Below are 19944 nucleotides of genomic sequence, written 5' to 3' on the forward strand. Positions count from 1 at the left end.
TCAGATTTCATCCTAACAGCTTCACCAGCTTCTCAAAGTTTTCAAGAATGAGCTTGAGAAGCAGCAGGTCAATTAAGACACTGAAAAATCATTTACAGCCCTTACTATTTGCAGGTCACAAACACAACAGTTATTCTAGGACCTGACTCAAACTGCCCCCTCTGCACTAAGTCAAAGGGCAACCCCAAAAGAGAACCTATTGGCATTATATGAACACTGGTCCTACAAGGTATTTCTCTCTACCATTGTAACTATTAAACAACTGGAAAAATAGGACTGTTGTAGGGTTTAACATTCCTATAGCAGCACCTACAGATTTAAAACATTCAGTATTTACGTGACACAACAAACTCATTTTATAATTTAAAGGGCATTATCACATCATTAGTATTATTGCCACTATTTATACCAGTGCCAAGGTGGGTTTTCATGTCTCAACCAAGCACAGCCCAGACATTCTAAAAATAAGGAAGAAATACATGAAATAATACAGAGTAGGCCCTTAAAGGAATTGTTCAAAAAAGGAGATTTAATCACTTAACAGGAATAGCTATAAATATTTTTTTTATCATGTATTCACAGCACTAAGTTTTTGAAACCTACACTAAAAACTGAAGTGTTTTCTGTGAACTCAGTCAAGTAAAACACAAAGCTTAATTTAAGCAGAAACAACATTGATTACATTAATGAGCACACTGCTCAGAAGTCTTTGTAAATTTATTCCCGTTCTAAGAGGAAAGTTAAGTCATTATTCTGAGCAAAGAAAGTGTTGACACCACGAGAGAATCCAAATATTGAAGTAATGCAAATGTAATGAACACGGCTAGGTAAGCTTTGAGTAAGGCTGTGTATTTTTTAAATGGTTCATATCAAAGTATTGCACAGCTGGAATTTTCTCTGAACTTGACAGTTAATAACTACATTAAGGGCGGCTCCCTGTCCTAAATAACACATAGGCCAGTGTCAGAAAAGCAAAGAGGATGTTAAGAGGAAGAAACAGGCATAAGAATCAGAAGTCAACGATAAAGCTACGTTCAGAAGCAGATCTTCAAATTGCTAGGTCAAGTTTTTCTGCATTATGACCCAAGAAGTAGATTCTTTACAGTTGAGACAGTTGAACATAAAAAAAAAAAGCAGAGTATACAACATTTTGGCTGTGATATATGCAGAGCAAGACACTTAAATCTTTTTTCATCAGCATTCCAGTGTGGGGTATAATGAAAACGTAGTATATTTCATCCCTTCTCCTCCCTCTGACTAGCTCTTCCAAGTGATTTGGATTTATTATGTATCCAATTTTCATTTGTTCAGCACTTTATGTCAGCTGCATTTTTAATTTCTGCTGGCTAAGGACTAGCGAGCTGGCAGTTAATCAATAGGCTAATTAATGAAGACTGCCTTTGTGATTCAGCAGTAGCCATGTATCAAGAAGGACATTTTGTATGAATAGTTTAGCAATTTAAGAATACTGTGCACAGACTGGACAACAGTACATGTTTATATAAATATATATTTTTATATATCAATATATAAGATATATAGATATAATATTATCAAATGTAATCATAAAGTCTCTGCTAGGAAAGTGCAGTAGCTGTCTTAGCATGCTGGAAAATGAGCGAGTCGTGCTAGAAAATGAGCGAGTGGTTTTAGAGGGAGCAATTTCAGGTCCTGTCTTTCTGCCAGAGGTTACCTGCCCCACAGCAGAGATGGTGTCTGCTACAGGGCGCACAGCCAGCACTGCTCTTAGCTTGGTGTGAACTCAAGCTGAGACAGATCCCTGCTGCTGCAGGGCAGCACTCACGCTGCGAGGGTCACAGCGCAGGAGCTGCAGCACGTTCGTTATCTCTGCCACTAAGAGGCCAGCGCTGTCTGCAGAGGGTGAGGTGAAGAGCAGAGGTGCTAACTCTGCCTGATAGGAGATTAAAAACCCACAAGACAAAACACCCTGGTATCAATTTCGGTGAAGGTGGCCTGGCCAACTCGTTCTGCTCTTCAAATGTGCAAGCCAGGAGCCCCAGGAAGCATCTAATCACCACAAGTCGTCAATCAAGTGGGGCTTGCTAAACCCTCGATTGTGTCCTGAACTCCCCGGAACGTGATTAACCAAACAGGAATTCCCCAAGGAGCTTGGCGTCCTTTTTGCTAATCCTCTTTCTACAAGAGGCTAGTAGGTGAAATTTAAAAATGTTATATTCTCTAAAACATTTAATGTTGTGTTGATATAAAATGCAATATTTAGAAGCTGTCACCTGAATGAGATATGGATATTGCAAGAGGAAACTATTCCTATTCCTCTTTATGTTAGCAGGTAAAATACAAATCCTAAGTGTGCCCGGGGTCTTGTAACCACTATTTGTGGTCATACTGTATCTGGATTCAATAAACAATTTTGAAACACATACATGAGAATTTTCAAATAAGATATTTATAGTTACTTTTCAGTAAATGCTATAGAGTTTTCAAATTAACTGAAATGCCATTATGCTACCCTCAGAAGCTTAGGGTTGTTTGACTGGTTAAAATAAGATTGTGTATGCTAGAAATCTACTTACGGCTGAGTGAGGTCACGAGTAATAAAGTCTGAACTTTTGAAGAGGAGGAAGATGTCACTGAGCGTTTTACATTTCAGAGAGCTATTCATTGCTATCCAATAGGCATCCTAAATTAAAAAACAAAAAAAGATTATCCAAAACGTACCTTTCTTAGTTGAAAGGAAAAGAAACTACAGCTCTATCTGCAAATAGAATAAATATCGCATACCACTAGAAACAAGCAGAAAACACTTTTGGGACAGGAGTGGGGTTTGCAGGAAGGCTTCATCAGCTATTACCACAGACTCAAAATAGCTACTGATTTTCTTAGTTAATAGTCTTACAAAAGCACAGCTACTCCACTTAAAATCCGAGCTTCCTCTGTTTTATTTCCTGGACTGCTTGGACAGAAGTCTCCTTTGAGAACATGACACAAAAATGCTTGCGTATGCTTCATCATTACGGAATAGTTCCAATGATCAAAAATAATCTGAGGAACGTTTATTGATTTAAATGCCTTTTTTGTTGTTTTAATCTCAAAGTTTTCAATTAATATTCCAAATGAGGGGAGTCTCACCTCTGCCGTTATCTGAGAAGGATACAGGGACTTTTATGTGAGAGAAAGTGCTGGCCAGGGTCAGCCTCACCAAACAGTGCACGATGTAGCTCTAACACACCAGAGCAATTTGGTGTATCACACTTCACTGATATCTTATCTATCATTCCTCCCTTTATCAGGGCCATCAGCTTCTTCTACTTCCCAATGAATTAAGATAAAACAAACAAACAAAAAAAAATCCTTGTGACAGTATCAGCTACAAGTTTCAAGAGTCAGTGTTCTTACCCTTGGAGCACTCCAGTTAAGTTTAGGAAAAACACTGCCTCCCAAGGAACTTATTGCTTCTTGGACTTTAGCTGCAAACTCAGGAAATTCCGGAGCCTGAACAAAAAAACAAAAATATCAATTCCAGCACATTTAATATATTCAAGTGCAATCACCTTGTAAATACTAGTAGTAAGACACACTTTAGAAGGAATAACCGCATCCAAAGACCATGCAGCAAGTATCTCAGAAAAATAATGAATTTGTAGAATAAATCTTTTCAAAATTCTCAATTTTCAAGAATGTCAGGCTTTATTCTTAAAACTATGTTTCTAGTTACTTGCACTACTAGTAAGGATCCAAGAACTTTAAACATGAAACTTTATAACCTCCACCATGAAAACTGCAACAGCTCGTAAATTTGTGAGTCAAATTACCAGCCCTTAAAAAAGACTCCTTGAAAAAACTCACGATGCATCCTGTCAAAACGTTAGAAGTTAGAAAGATCAGGACTGTCGTTACAGTTTTAATTGCGTTGAACTTGAGCAAAATACTAGGTAAAACTTAGGTAAATCAAATTAGGTAAGGGAACATGCTGGAAAGAGATGAGATATCCTGGAAGATTTTGACTTGTAAAGAATACAACATACACTGAAACAAATATTGCAAACATAAAGGGAAGAAAAAACACCCTCAGGATGTTAAAACTACAGTATATCCTACTGTGAGTATACATATACATTCACATAAGGTGGTATAATATAAAAACTAGATTGCTGACTTCTATGAAAGCACTCCAGACACTTGTCCAAGACTTTTTCATGTAATAGGATTTACAGGAAACAGTATATAAAATATTGCTTCTGCTTATTTTTAATAAATGCAACTCAAAGATGACATCTAGGCTAAAGCCAAGTGCTTGCAGTCACACAAGTCATGGAACAATTTTATATATTACAGCATCTTCCCCTTGCTGCTCCCTCCCCAGCACAGACACATTTAAACAAACAAAAAACACATTTTAGTACAATGACCTAGACTGAACTTTATATATCCTGAAACATCCCTTAATGCATCCCCTAGTCTCCATGGGAAAATACCTGAAAAAATGAACAAGCACCACTCTTCTTGATTTTATTTTTGGTGCTTCAGTCAATTTTAGAAATCATTCCTGCAAAAAGCAGAACTCTCCCAGCACTGCATTACAATCTAATCTTCTCTGGTTTTGACAGAAATCAGAAGTCATGTCCTATATAACATTTTAGTACGTAAAAACGCTCCCTGAAAAGATGCTACTATCATGTCATTTGATTAATACAAGTGAAGAAATACGCTCCAGAGGATCGTATATAAGGCAGCACAAAGCAGCTGAACATTTCCTAAATTCCAACTGCTTGACCTAGCCTCAGAGAAGCCCCTACCTTTTGGGCAGAAAAAGTGTACTTGCCATGGATGGAGTCTTCAGACCAACCCTTTTCTAAACTTAAAAAAGACTGCACAGAGTATATTGTGAAGTCCCATTTCTGGAGTATTATTTGACCAAATGTTGATATATTTTCATAGATAACTGCCACAGGCATAAACCACTCCCATAATAAACTATTTTCAAAGTTGCAGTTTTGAGAACAACACAGATATCCACTGAGCTCTGTGGAACAAGCCACCAAGGAGAGACACAGTGAAACCAGCATAGCAGTGTATCCTAGAAGGGATTATTACTCAACACTATGTTGAACATCAGGCAGCTAATATGAGTGAAATAGTGGTATCAGTGGCAGACAAGTGATACAAAATTATGAATTCTGACTAACAGCAAGTTTCAAACAAGACGTAAAATAGAGTCTGGTTCATAGGCATCATGATCCTTATTCTAAGCCAGACACAACACAAGAAAAACAAAAACACAATGAAAGGAAAAAAAAAAAGAAAGGAACTAACAGCAAAAGTGTAAGAAAAGAGCTACGAAAATTGAGGTGTAGGGGCTTCATTTCTTCTGCATCCAGGCTGATTAAGTAATTGGGACACATTCAAAGTGGAGAGAATGAATGACAGCTCTCTAGTGCCACACTTCAGGTCATTTCCTACAGTTCAACAAATGCGTGATTCTTGGGGATGAAGCATTTTATTTTTAGTTAAACAAATCTAAGCCATTCAAACATTTTTAAATTTACTGGTATCTACAACACCATCCATCCGGATGGTCTGGAAAGCGTTAACTGTAACAATAGATAACTCTTAACTCTAGCAACAAGCTTGTGTCCGAAGGCTACAGAACGAACACTGCTGACAAACCCACACGTTTGGCTTTCAGAGTACATTACCTTAAGCGTTGTAGTATTCTCATCATCTGACCACTGTCAAACACAAAAACAAATTAAAGGTCACTGCTATGAGACATTGTTTACAATTTATAAAAACATCAGAACTCTCTACAACATGCAAACCATTGACCTGGAGCATCTGTAACATTAAAGAAAACAAACAGAAAAAAAACACCATGTTGTGTATAGCTGTAAATTAAGAAAGGAAAAATTGTGTGTATTCTCTACATGAACAAGGACAGAGGATCCTCTGGAAACTGCAAAATAGCACCAATGCTTAGGGCCAGCACCTATTGATGTGATTATGATTAACATCAGAAATATGCACATTTCATAAATTGATTCATTCTCGCCTGGCTAAAGCTTGTCTCCATCTCCAGCACTTCCAACTTTAGACTCTGGATTCAGTAGTTTCCCCTGTATCCCTTTTTTGCTTTATTTTTGTACTTTTTGTCATCTTGTACTGATACCATTTTTCAAGGCTTTTCTTCTGGGTTACCCCACTGATCTATTTTGGCCTCGAAGATTTCCTCTGCTTCTTGAAATAACTACACACCCACTAATACTGTGTCGGGCCTGCAAAAGCAGAAATTTCAACTCCAACATTCCCTACTCCTATAACCATTACAATAACAAAAACTTTTTTAAAAAGTTTTGCGTGAAAGAGCATAAAAACATTTTAAGCCTTCTCTGACATCACTGTATATATGACCATGTTTGTAAGTGTTTCCAGGCAAATACCATGTCGTTATTATTTGTGAAGTGCTATCCTCCCTCCAAACTATAACAAACTGGTAAATATTTATGTATTTCTCAATAGATCTCACACTAAGTTGCATTTTCACTGACCTGTATTTCCTCTGCTTCGTCATCACTCCCCTCTTGAGAACGAGTTGGAGAATCTTCTCTAAAACAAAAATGAAGGGGAGGGAGAGGGGAGAAGAGAAGGACTGAGTATTGGAGCTTGGTTTGACCGCACACACTGCGATCCCACAGTACGAATCAGTTACTGCTCTCAAAATGCTCTCATGAGGAGACTAAGCCTCACAACACCTGGCAGAGAAATCAGAGCAAGTCAGGAAAGAAAAAAATAGAGAGAACACCCTGACACTAGACTTGGGCCCTATATTCAAAATGCTTTGCTTCCTTCCAATTAGCAGATCATTTTCTGTTTTGAAAACACCATAATTCAAGCTTCTTCAGCGTTCTGTTAATCATTCCCTCCTGATGCTCACAATAACATAAATTAAGCGGTATTCTTTACCTTATAAGTTCACCTAATATTTCACTCCCCTTGCCCGCTCTTTTTCCAAGCACAAACTTGAAAATTTGAAAAAAGTTCCTTCAGTTTGGGAAAGTTCTCGCTGCCTGCAGAAGCTGCTTTCAGGGTCACTAACTTATTCATGAAGAGTTCCTTTTTTCTGCACCTACTAGATATTGCACATATGCTATAAAGAGCAGCACTTCTGGGGGGAGGCACTTCATTGTAAATATCCCCACAAAGGGGATTTTTGGAATTCCCCAGCCAATACCACTGAGCATAAAAACCACAGAGGTAGAAGATAAAGTTACTGTAGTCAATGTAGCAAGCAGGCTAAGTTCAAATAACAGCTCTGCAGCAGTGTTAGCTGGTTGTAAAAAAGCTGGTTGTTAGTTTAACTAAATCTATCTCTACAGTTCCTTAATGCACTTCCACAGAAATTAAATTATCAAATCAAGTTTTTGAGTTCTAAAGGTCACATATTGGCTCACTGAGGTTTAAAACTAATGTTGACCTTGAATGTAGGAGGACCACATCAACTTCTACCTAAGAGAGCTGAGCTCACAGAAAAAAATACAGTTTTTCTTGTGGGATAGAAAAACCACTAGTTAATGTTTCGGGATGGACAAGTCTTCCAAGTCTGATCGTTAAAAGATGCATGCAATAATCAAGTCACACAATGAGATTATAAGCAGAAAATAAAGTTTTCTCAAAACTTGAAACAGTAAAAACAAGCAGTTCTTGACTGTAAAAACAAGCAGTTCTTGACTGATATTTCTCACATCTTTCTATCCCATCCCCCCACATGTAAAAACTCTTGTGACGCAGGACCTACATCTTGAGCGTGTACTCATAAGACACTCAGGCCTAGTCATGTATACAGATTATATGTACTGAAATGATTACACAAGCTCAATTTTATAAGAGTTTATATTTAAATTTAAAACTTTTTATTTAATTTAGTTCATGTTATTGAGAATTAAACCCCCGTAACAACACATCATTATGGAAGACACATGACTGCTGCGGCTCAGGCCAAGGAACTAATGGTATCAAAACAACGACTTCAGAGGCACCAAAACCTGAAAAGTTGGTATGTTCTGCATGGAAAGGTGGAGAAAACTTGAGAAAAATAAAATAAGAAAACTGTCCCTAGCTGGTCTAGAATCAAGTATATCGCCTGGATTTTAGGATCTGAACCAGGCACTGGCAAGTCCTGTTCACACCGCGTTAGGTTTCCTGCAGTCAACCCAATCAAATTCACAAAACTCATTATAGAGATTACTAAATGCAAGTACAAAACATTACTGTGAATACAAAATAGTAATAACTGAAGGGGTCGCCGGCAGGAACAAGACTCTTTACCTTCCAGAAACTACAAGCGTTCCATCATCCAGCAAATATTCTTTCACATTGTCTGGCAGGGGAAGTATAGTACTGAAAACAAGAAAATAAATAAATTGATTCAAGTTAAATAAAAATAGTATATGTTGAAAGGACATATCTCAATAAAGGCATGTTCTATTCTCACACTGAAATACTCTTGCTTCCCTTCACCCCTTCCCAAAAAGCAACACCCCTTTCCTCAGCACCCTGGGGAAGCAGAAGAGATAACAGGGATTTTAAAGGAAACGCATGGAAACACCTTCCTGTCCCTTCAAACCCTTCAAGGTGCGTGCGCGGCTGCAGCGGGGACACAGGACACTACACTCAGGCAGGTTTGCTGACAGATACACGCTGTGCCGCCCAGGTTTATTGACAGATATACACTGTGCCGCTCAGGTTTAAGGCTTCTCAGACCCAAAACTAAGTTCCCTCTATCAAACAAATGCTCCATGCCCATCTAACCCTGCGAAACCCCAAGCCAGGCCCCAGCTCACGCGCGTTTCCCACAGCCCCGCGGTCACCTCCAGCCCCGGGCGGCCCCAGCCGGATAGAACCGGCCCAGGCCCGCAGCGCGGCCCAGGCACGCTCACCTGCGGATGGTGAGTGCGCGAAAGAGCGGGTACCACACGGAAAAGCGGCAGTTCAGCACCTGCTCCTTCTTCATCCTCCCCGCTCCGCCCGGCCCGGTTCGGTTCGGTTCGGCCCGCTCCGCCCCGCCGCTCCCGGAAGCGCCCGCTCCGCCCGGAACCTCCGCCGCGGCGCGCGGCGCAGCCGGAGCGCCAAGGGCGGCGCACGCGGCCGCCATCGTCTGCGCGGCCGCCCGGCCTCGTGCGCGGCGGGGGCAGCCGGCGCTGTCCCGTGGGGCTCCTGGGGGCTTCGTGCTGCTAAACATAAGGACAGGTCCGATTCCCCCCTCCTCCCCTTCCCCCTGCTCCTTCCCGTCATTTTCTGCTAGTTAATTGGCTTTGTGGCTAGATTCATGTTGGTGAAACGCAAGCGCTGGTCGTGGCGAGTTAGCGGGTTACAGCCGTTTAGAGGCGTTTGGCTGCATCTGTCTTACGCACAACCTCTGTTGAGGTGCTAGGGTTAAGTTGTGCGTTAAGCGCTTGAGGGTCCCCTTCGCACGTTCCCTGAACGAGACCCGCAGATATTAAGAAACTTCCTTGTTTCATTTTGCCCTGAGCGTGTCAGGACACCGCGGCCGCGTTTCCATTGAACCTTGGAGCAGGGATGGGCAGCCTGGATCAGATAAAACCACCCGAAAAATGGGTGCAGAGGAGCCCGTCTGGGGGCTGCGGGGCAGTGGCTATTCTGACACCTGACACAGGTTCCTTCCATTGCAGCCTTTGACTTAATGTTCAGCTGCAGTCGGTCTTGCTTTGTGGGATCTGAATTGTCCTGCTCCTCCTGACAGTCTGACTAATGTTGGGTAGCAGGACTGAGGTCTTCGGTTACCTAAATCATATTTCAGCTTTCTAAAATCACTAATTTCTCACTTTTATGCAGCCAACTGAATATGAGAAAACATCTTTTTGGGGGGAAAAACTTTCTAAAATGTCATTCATAGAGTTATTGCACCCACTAGTGGAGAAAATTGAAAGTACTGAAAGTTTCATCCAGCAAAACTCTCTTGGTTTAAGAAGGAGCCTGCCCTGTTACATCCTGCAGGACTGGGCTTATGTGTTAGGGGTACTCCTGCTGTCATTCTGTTACTCAAAAATATTTTGTCCCTTTTACTCCTTTAAACTATTTTGTGAAATTAAATGTAAATCTTATATATAAGAACATTGATGTAGCTGCATGCTCATAATGTTTCAAAATTTGCAGTAGATGTTATGAGAGAAGGATAAAGATGAGGTCAAAAGATGAAAGCGCTAAAATCACTTGCCGTTCTGATACAGTGCATTGCCAGGGACCCCACAGAGCTTTGTTAAACTCCAGCTGAAATCAGTGAGATTTCTGTTGACTTTATGAAATGTTTATAACCTTAAATCAACTCTAAGAATGAGAAAATTGCCAGAGGTCATCTTGCTTCTCTTGGTGTTTAAACTGCTTTCCTTCTGCAGACTGGCTCTGTCTGTGTAGTTTGTGTCGATTTTCGTCACCTTGGTGCTGGAGGCTGAAGATGGGCAGCCTGGAATAGCAGCCGCCGTGCTGCGAGTGCCCAGAGCTCTGCAGTGACAGCGGAGCCTCGTTGCTGCGGGAAACATCCCAGGGATGTTTCAAGGATCCTGGTGAAGGTCCACGGCATCACTGTCCCCGTGCCCGCCGCGTGGCTCCGCCGGGACGAGGTAAGAGCCTCCGCTGACGATCCGTTCCCCGCAGGGAGCCGTGGGGCTCGCGCTGAGCCCGCCCTGGAGCCCTGCTCGGGCCACGTGTCCCGCTGTCCCTTGCACGGCGTCGGCCGCCGCGCTTGCAGTGCGAGGCAGTGACACGCTGCCACCTCGCTGCGGCCACGGGCCCCCTCGGCTCGCGACATCCCGCTGCCTTTTCTGCCTTTGTCTCCCGGGATCGCTCTCCCACGTGCCTGGGAGGTGGGCACGGTGGAGGTGCCTTCCCGACAGTGGACACCTTCTCCCAGCAAGTCCTTCTGGCTCAGGTTTTTCCCCCTTCTCCTGTGCTGTGCTTAGTCCTGTGGCATCAATGCTCTTGGCAGAGAGCTTCACCGGATCAGAATGAAACATTTTGGCTAAAACGGAAAAACTTTGTCCCTGCGTGGGTCTAAGCACACCTGAGCTTGGAACAGTTAAGGGTAGGAGTATTATGAGTTACCCAAGTCAGGGATTTGCCCCAAACTTCCGCTTTGAATTCTCTGCCTCCGAGTCACCTGTCCCTAAGCTTCCTCAGCAGCCCTGATTTGTTGATTTGGAATGCAAAGTGAACCTTTTAGCTTTACTCCGAAAGCAAATATTGACTTTCTTTCATAGTAGTCTGGACTTTGCACAAGAGGGGGAAAGCCTGACATCCCTGAAAATGGCAGCTGAGACATCTACGGAAGCTCCAAAAACTGCCAAACAATCCATCCTGAAAGAAGAGGTACAGCATGCTTGGTTTGGACGCGTTTTATTGTTAAATGATGATTATTTAAGACTGTCCAGAATGTTTGTGAATGCAGAGTAAGAAAATGTTGTAGGTGCTCTATGTTTGTAAAATGTATTTGGACAAAACCCTTTTCCTCATGATCAGACAGTTAAAATGGTGATGGGCAGATGAAGAATTGGTAATTCTGTCTGTAAAATAATCACACAAATTATCAATGCAGGGAGAGAAGTCTACGGTATTGAGTTCTTCAAAGTATCTGCTCTGCATCACTCATTTTACAGCAGTTTTTTGAGTTGTCTGTTCAGGCTCATTCAATGTTTAGAAAATAAAGCTGCTGCCTCTGAGGGACTACAGAGCTGCGTGAGTCCTGAAACTGGGCCTACAATTCCTGTTTTTTAGGAGGAATTGCAAACAGATGCTTTAATATTTATGATTGTACCTTTTTGATGCTTTCAGAAAGGGCTGGAAAATACATTGCTGTTCTAAAGACATTACTAAGCAGGTAGTAAAGGTTTTTCAGAAATTCCTCTCACATGTTATCTATTCTCATCACTGAATCAGAAAACATGAGGTCCTAGGGAGGGAATTCTGAGATTCATTAGGCCCTAATGACCTTAATTACAACTGCTAATACTTGTTTCTGTTCTCTTTTAACCAACTGTTTAAAAGTTCAGTAAATATTGGTGTTAAATGCAGGTGTGGCAGCATTTTTACACTGTTCTAACACCAATCTTACATCTTTTATTTAGCCTGCCTTCCTTGGGTGAAAACAGTGTTATAATTCCTTTAGATTTCAATTTACCAGAACCTTTGAGAGAAGAAGAGATTCACAGTTCTGTTTATGACTTCTTCTCCTGAGTTTTTTTTTTTTTAATACTCATTTTTGTCAAGCATAAAGGATTTCATTTTTGTAAACTTCTCAGTCCCAACAAAAATTTGCAACAAAAATGTTGGTATACTTATTTCTAACAAACAATAAATTTATCTTCTTCTAGCTATTTTTGTGATCACAGATGCTTTGGAAAGCCATTTTGTGACCGCATTGCTCTCCTTTTCAACAATTCCCGTTGCGTGGAAATATTCCAAAATATCTTTATGTAAAAATAAAAAATGTATATTTTTTATTCTTTCTTTCATACTTTCTTTTTCATTGATTGTGCACCCAGTGAGGGGAGTCACAACAAAAATTGCTTTTTCTTCTAGGGAAAGCTGGCAGCTTTTCCTTCTCCCACCCTGCAGCAAGTTTCACCTAGATTAGGGGATTCTGGAACACTTCCATTCTAAATATTTATGCTACGTGGTCTATAGTACATTCATATTGCCCCATTCTAATCTAAAGATGGTAGAGGCCAAAAGTTGTTCTTAGGAAAACCTGGTGAAAACAAACACTTTATTTGACCTTTTGCTTTATACACATAAAACCCACTTCTTTATTTTTCCTTTTTTTTTGGGTGTGGGTAGGTCTGATTTGTTCACGGACTTGAAGGTTTGAGCCCCCTTCCCTTCTGTGCCTAGCAAACAATGTGTTGGCAGCAGGGCTAATGATCTGCTGGTTGGGTTGAATACTGCAACAATGTGGGGCCACGATCAATAATTTAGGCCTTTGTGTTCGCTGCAATGTTTAACAAAAACCATGAATGCAGAAGGCCGCATTTGGCTATGTGCTTGTTTGATTAACTGAAGTAAACAGGTTCCTCTCCTTGGACAAAAGGAGAAAAAAACAGAATTTTCATTTTTCTCTTCTGGATCTTCACGTACTCTAGTTCTGTTATGATGTAGGAGTGATTGCAAAGGTGTTTCTAATATACTGGAATCCTTCCAAACAGATTTACTTACTTCTATCAAACAATACATTTATCTTCTTCTATCTATTTTTGTGACCACAAAAGCTCTGGAAAGCCATTTTGTGACCACATTGCTCCCCTTTTCAAGAATTCCCGTTACATGGAAATATTCTAAAATATCTTTTTTTAAAAAAGAAAAAAATACATTTTTTTTAATTCTTTTTTTCCTGCTGCTTTTCACTGGTGAATCTCTCGATGCAAGTTCGTGATGTAGCAGTGGCTCCACTGTTCCCTTCTGCTCTTTGGTTTGCACTAGACAACTGCAATATTCCAACCACATGAACTGTCCTCAGCCTCCAGACCTTCATTTTTTGCTGCAATTCCTGATTTTTTTTCAAGGCCTCTTTTCTTTGCTTTTGCATCCTTCATTTCTGTTGATAGGCAATAGCAAACCATTTTGTCATTGTATTAATTATGTCTTCTGTGGCCAAACCTATTATAAGCTTGATCCATAATTCCAGGGACAAGCCTCATGTTTACCTATGTTTGTAGCCAAGTGGGTTTTATTCATATAGCCAAAAGTACAAGTTACACTAAATAAAATAAGCTGCAGGCTGATATCCAGTTTCTACCTTGGTAAGGATTTGCATAAAAGCTGGGGAAACCCTGCAGAGGAAATGCACTTATTTGGGTCAGAAAAGACATTTTTCTAACAAGAAAAGGTCAAGAATAACCCATTTCTCTATTTCTTTTTCACCTAAAACTTGAGCTTTACTAACTCATTCTAAAAAGGGGAGGGCTAGGACCTCTTTGTACATGAAACCAGTGCATAACTTGGTTATAAAAGCCTTGTTAAAATTATGGGATTATTTTCTATTCAAAAACTTGGAGTAAATGCTCCTTCCTAATGACTGCAGGGACGTTATTACTGGTTTCTGCAGATGTTCTGATGCTGAGATTTTATGCCTTCCAAATAATTTTTTTAGATGGTTTCTTTCCCCCTCACTCTCCTCCATCTCTTTGGGCATAATTTTGTAGCTTATTTAACGATTTTCTTTTTTTGTAGGTAATTGCTGAAAAAAAATGGTTGAGACTTGAAGAAACAACTTATGTGGATGCCTTTGGTAAAACCAGGTAATTGTTTCTCTGACATTTCAGTCCTGAAATGTTTTATGGAACAGCCACAAGCTGGAGCCTGTGAGTGCTACAAACCCATTGCTCGGCGCAAGATGCAGCTGTTGTGCAATTCCATTGTAGTTCATGCTGTTCAGAGGAAAAAAAAAGTCTTATTCTAGCAGATGGGAGTAGATTTGGCCTCTGAATCCTCTTGGGCACATTGGCCCTTGGTTTACCTCACACTTTCAGTTCTTTGCAAGGGTGCTGCTGAAATATGATCCAGCTGTGCAATAGACAGTGATGATCACAGACCCTTCCCTTGGAATTCTCTCCTTCTTCATTAAGGGCTCTTTTTCCCGGCTAACAGTGCACGGCCTTGCATACTACTGCTAAGTTACTGTCCTCTTGTATATTATTGGGCCTGTCCAGTTCTTCTGTATGCTTCAAAATAAAAGAGAATGCATGTGGTTTTGTTACCTCTCAAAACAAAACTTTCTGACAAAATATGGGCCATATATAACGTGGTTTATTTTGCACTTTTCCATGATTGCTTTTATAAGATTGGCTGCCTCTGTGATGATCATTTTGGTCCGTCCCTTTTTCTTAGTCATCTTAAGCAGTAAGTTAGATGTTCTCAAGCTCCCTGAGTAGGTAATAGAAAATTATATTGCAGACATTTTGAAGTGCTGAAATGGGGCAGGAGTTGCCTGAGGGCAGCTGATCTCTCATGTATGATAGTATATTTTGCTTTTAAATGAACATAACAAAGCTAGAAGCAGACTTTTACAAACAAGATGTCTAGAGTTGCTTTAATGTGTCGGTTTTACCTTTTCTCCTTGCTGAACAGAACTTGGGAAACTGTAAAGCGTGCTAACAAGAAACAGGGTGTTTCAGCGGATGGTAAGGCACTGGTGCTTTCTTTTTTGCTTGTTTATTTGCATTTTTTTTTTACCTCTTGTGAAAATTCTTACAATGTTCTAGCGTTTTGTCAAACAGCCATAATGTGCTGCAGACTCAGCAGTGACATGTTTAAAAATGGAGAATGCCGAACATAGAGCCCAGCAGGGCCTGGTGCTTTGAAACTGAAAAGGGGTTTAATGCGTTTTAACAAAAAGCTGCCTTAAAAGCTCAAGAATCAGAACCTCACTGGCGTGAGCATTTTCTCAGGATGTCTGTATTAATTTGGGAGCAATGGAGCTGTTTCCAAGACGTGCCTGCAGCAGGGCAGGTCACAGGCTGGCGGGCTGGACCTGCTGTTAGGTCTTGCTTAGTACTTCCCCCTCTGGAGTGCTGGGATTTGTTTGTTTTTGGAGAACCCATTTTAGGGTTTTGTAGTTTGCCGTGCATCACATAAGGAGCTTAAGTTCATGGTTCAGCATTCTGGGGCAGACATACACGTTTGTCACATTAACGTTCAGTTTTACAGTCCTGAGGTTCATTTCCAGAGCTAGCAATAAACCCTCACTTCCTCTTACACCTAAATCCTGTAAATCGGATGCAGTTTTGTCTTTTCCCCTTGCTGGCAGGTGTCGCAGTCATCGCTGTGCTGCAGAGGACTCTCCACTATGACTGTGTTGTCCTAGTGAAACAGTTCAGGCCTCCAATTAGTGGCTATTGCTTGGAGTTTCCTGCAGGTGAGTAACGGAGACACTGAGATGAGACACAAAGCTGGTAGTTGAGGTTAAGTGTGCTTGGAAGGACAATCTTGAGGTGGTCACTCCTATCAGGAGTTATTAGTGGTCTGTGTAACTCAGAGTGTTGTTCAGAAACAGGACTATTTGCTAATGAAGACTGCAAAATAAACATAGTTTATTTTAGCAGATTGGAGAGGTTTTACACAGCAGTCTGGGAGAATAGTCGCATTTCCCTTTGCTCCTCTCTGCAAGAGCCAAGGAGTTTGGCTTCTTTGGAATCCTTCCTAATGCCCAAGTTTTTCCCTTGGTAGAAATATTGAGGATGCACTGGGGATGTTTTACCTCATTTGTAAAGCTGGGTTAGATTTCAGAGTGGGTATTTAAGTGCTGACCTTTGACATGTTTTCACATACTACTTGTCTCCCAGGCCTCATGGAGGAAAATGAGACTGCGGAAAGTGCTGCGTTGCGAGAGTTGGAGGAAGAAACTGGGTACATAGGGGAAGTTGTTGAATGTACTCCAGGTCTTTGCCTTTCTTTTTTCTTTTGATTTCCCCTTCAAAGCTCAGTCTGTGTCTGATGGAGATTAAATGTAAGGAAATAATGTGACCCCACAGCTTAGCAGAGTGAAAGGCCATGGCTGAACCTCTCTTACACACAGTGCCAAGTCTGTAGAGGGAAAGTTAGTTCTTAGTTAAGATCCTTTACACAAATCTCAGCACAGATGAAGCTGAGATTTAGCTTTTTTAGTGTAAAGGTCTAAGGGAGAAAGCACCAGTTGCCTGCTGCAGTCCTGGGGTAGGAGAGCATCCTCAATTCAGTTATAAGAAGATAACAGGACTCAGGGTGTCCAAGAGGAAAAAGAAAATTGGAGAAAATTGGACCATGATTGCTATTAATGTAGTGCTTCCTGTGTAACACAAAACAAAGGCAGAAACTAGAATCTTAAAACTAGTGAGAAGGGGAAAAGATAAGTCAACTTCAACACATTTTCAAGTAAAGGTCACTTATCAGTTAAACTTGGCTCTTGGTTACAGGATACAACTAACTGTGCTGGGAGCTGAGAGAGATGGAGACGGGGCAGGGCAGGACTAGGCTTTAGTATTGCTGCCCAAGGAATTCTATAGGGGAACTTTAGTTTACAGCTTGATTTACAAGCTAGCATTTATTGTTTGAGGTAGGGGAAGAAAGGAGGGACACTGTGGGAAATGGAGGGAAAAGTATACTTAAGTGCTGGAAACACACATCTTAAAAGGAACTGATAGATGAAAGCTACAGAAGCCTCAGTTTTCAGAACATAGACAAACTCCTCCAGCACAAACGTATGTCACATGTATGTTCTATCAGATGTAACTGGATGGAAGTTTTTGTTAAAATGGCAAAAATTTGAAAAATGAACCTGTACTTTTGCTTGCTTGTAGCTCTCTGCTTGGACCCGGGTTTGTCTAACAGCACAACACACATCGTGACTGTCACCATTAACGGAGATGATGCCAGGAATATAAGACCTAAGCAAAAACTTGGTGAGCCTTGTCCCATTTATGTGGAAATTCTGAGATAACTAACTGACCAATTGATTAAATGGAACTAACCCTGCCACCCCATCCTTCTCTTCCATCCTTACTGATGTAGAAGGTACAATTAATGCCCTAGCAAATGTTCTCCAGTCTTAGATAAGCACAACCATGTTTCTGGACTAAAAGGGGTGTGCTGTCAGGTGGGGGCATGTTCACCATCAAAGGTGCCAAACGTCAATGAGGGCCACAAGTTCCTGTGAACTTAGATCTTACTCTTAGCTATGGCTGGACCCTCGAAGTAACTGGTTTCACTCAGTTGGTATCAAAGTGCCTTTATGCTTTTAGCTGTAAACTCCAGTGTATTTGAAAAGCCTTGACTGATTTATTCTTTCTGTTTACAGATGATGGAGGTATGTTACTCCCCAGTGACAGTAAGGTCAAGCACGCTCTTCCTGGAGCAGGTTTTACTCAGAAAATGTGTCTGTTGAAAGACTATTTTTTAGTTAGGGTTGGTTAAAGCTCTGTGCAGTGCTCACATGATCCAAACCAAACGCACAGTACAGCGGCTTTGGCCTAGACATGAAAATCCCTGTTGGGCTTCATCACCTCATGAAGCACCCCGCATAGCATCTATAGCACCAGAACCTCAGTACATTAAATCCACAGCAGCTGCACACCAAGCCCCAGAGACAACTTGTGCAGGTAGTGGAATCACTAGGCAAATTTTGGAAAACAAATTCAAGAGCATCAGGAACAGACCTTTGGGTTTCAGATATGGGGCTCTTTTGGCCTTCAGTCAAATATATTCCAAATCCATTACTGTACCAGTCGAGCAAAACAAAACTCAATTTTAACAGGATGAGCTCATCCAGTTTTAGAAGGGAGACAAGACTGCTTTTACAAAGTCTCTCATCCTCCCTGCCTTGTAGCTGCACTGGGTTTTTCCCGACTCCCCTTTTCTTTCTGCCAAAGTTGCTTTTTAAGTGACTGCTGGTCATCTTCCTTTCCCTCCCACCACTTAATCATCCTAATTATGATGTCTGAAGGCTTAGAGATTTTGGATGAGGATAAGCACAATTCCAGTGTTCCCTCCTCTAAGTTGAGGAGGATAAGGCAGAGAGAGACTTTCATAATATTAAAGATACATAAAGAAAAAAAAATCATTTTTTCCTCTCCTCTCCTAGAATTTGTGGAAGTTATCTCACTTCCAAAGAACGACCTGCTGCAAAGAATTGATGGTAAGAGCTCTCCAACACATTAAATGCACCAATGTCAGCTTTAAGAAACCCTTCACTCCTTTCCCACAGCTCTTCAATGACCTCCACTCCCCCAAAAGTAAATAAATAAAAAAAAAAAAAAAAAAAAGCTGAGAGAGACTTGGCCAGGTAGCAGAATTATTTACAGCATTAATTGTTAGCATAAACACTTGCTTTCTATAATGCTGTGTATCTTCATTTTAGTAACGGATCTAATTACATTTATGAAGTTAACGGCACTTTTTTTTTTTTTTTTTTTTGGCAGAACTAGTAGCAGAGGAACACATTGCAGTTGATGCCAGAGTTTATACTTACGCCCTGGCCTTGAAACGTGCAACAGAAAAACCGCTCCAGGTTCCTTTTATGAAGTTCTAGGGCTGCACCATGAGAAACGTAGCTGAAGCTGCTCCGCTGCCTTTAGAGGCGCAGTCCTGGTGGAAGAGGTCCTTCTGCAGAGTCAAAATTAGTGTTTGTAGGAATGATTCTGATATTTCTGGAATTATGTAACTGACAAAATATTTCTTACTGCTCAGTCTATCAAGCCTTGACAAAATCATAATAAAAATGCTGTTTAATTTTCAAAATATTTTCTTTCTCACTGCACTTACAGCTCAGGATATACAAGACACCTAAGTCACTGCAATTGGTGTTTTAAGCTCTCTTCCTCGCATTGAACAGCTGTTATGTAACTTGTGCACGTGGACTATATTGATACCTGAATTCAAGCAGCTTTAAAACAACCACATGTGATTTTCTGCAATGGGAGCAGCAACAGCTGCACAAGGCCCCCCTCTGTCTATTCCAAATCCACTATATGGTATTGCACTTTTTTTTTTAATGATTTAGACTTGAAGATGTCACTTCATTACCCCAGCCCTAACTACATGACCCCCGTCAGAAAACTTTTTTGTCTGATACAAGTATTGTATTGTTTGTCTGATACAAATATTGTTTAACCCAAGAAAATAAACCTGTATTTTAGCCTCATCACCTCTAGGTAATTTGCCAGCCAAGCCTGCAGATGCAGCTGTGCCAACACACAAATTTTGTGAATAACCACCACAGCTTCAAGGTTTATATCCAACAGTCATAGACAGCCCCTGCAGGTATCAAAGTCCTGCTGCTGAAATAAATTGGATGAACAAGCAGAATTAGCAAGATTTTCCTATATAATAAATTAAGTAGATTCTACCTTCATAAATAACACAAGGTTCCTTTCAACTTAAATGTGAAAAAGATCAAAATATGAAATCAAAGAGAAAAAGCCTTTG

General features: G+C 40.8%; 2 protein-coding genes across 2 annotated transcripts in view; one reads left to right on the forward strand and one right to left on the reverse strand.

Moving 5' to 3' along the window:
* Positions 1-9041, reverse strand: part of CDC123 (cell division cycle 123) — a 28019-nt gene extending 18978 nt beyond the window's left edge. Inside the window, exons 1-6 of the mRNA XM_010216251.2 lie at positions 8916-9041; positions 8305-8376; positions 6528-6585; positions 5679-5711; positions 3379-3474; positions 2556-2662 (exon numbers count right to left, since the gene is read on the reverse strand). Coding sequence (XP_010214553.1) covers positions 2556-2662; positions 3379-3474; positions 5679-5711; positions 6528-6585; positions 8305-8376; positions 8916-8989 — 440 coding nt within the window. The 5' untranslated portion in view covers positions 8990-9041. The remainder of the gene's footprint in view (positions 1-2555; positions 2663-3378; positions 3475-5678; positions 5712-6527; positions 6586-8304; positions 8377-8915) is intronic.
* A 2201-nt stretch (positions 9042-11242) lies between these two features.
* Positions 11243-19257, forward strand: NUDT5 (nudix hydrolase 5). The gene is made up of 8 exons (XM_010216250.2): positions 11243-11361; positions 14218-14285; positions 15115-15167; positions 15794-15901; positions 16329-16424; positions 17322-17423; positions 18602-18655; positions 18939-19257. The coding sequence occupies exons 1-8, from the start codon at positions 11299-11301 to the stop codon at positions 19046-19048; spliced, it is 654 nt and encodes a 217-aa protein (XP_010214552.1). The 5' UTR covers positions 11243-11298; the 3' UTR covers positions 19049-19257.
* The last annotated feature ends 687 nt before the right edge of the window (positions 19258-19944 follow it).

Source organism: Tinamus guttatus, unplaced genomic scaffold (genome assembly GCF_059628265.1).
Source record: "Tinamus guttatus ecotype Peru unplaced genomic scaffold, ASM5962826v1 Tinamus_guttatus_pri_ptg000245l, whole genome shotgun sequence".
Taxonomy (NCBI): domain Eukaryota; kingdom Metazoa; phylum Chordata; class Aves; order Tinamiformes; family Tinamidae; genus Tinamus; species Tinamus guttatus.

What these genes read in the sequence shown, in the direction of transcription:
- NUDT5 (XM_010216250.2), top strand. Translation starts at nt 11,299, where the DNA reads ATGGCAGCTGAGACATCTACGGAAGCTCCAAAAACTGCCAAACAATCC. An exon ending in GATGCCTTTGGTAAAACCAG is followed by an intron (nt 14,286 to 15,114) that starts GTAATTGTTTCT and finishes CTTGCTGAACAG; the next exon opens with AACTTGGGAAACTGTAAAGC. An exon ending in ACAGGGTGTTTCAGCGGATG is followed by an intron (nt 15,168 to 15,793) that starts GTAAGGCACTGG and finishes CCTTGCTGGCAG; the next exon opens with GTGTCGCAGTCATCGCTGTG.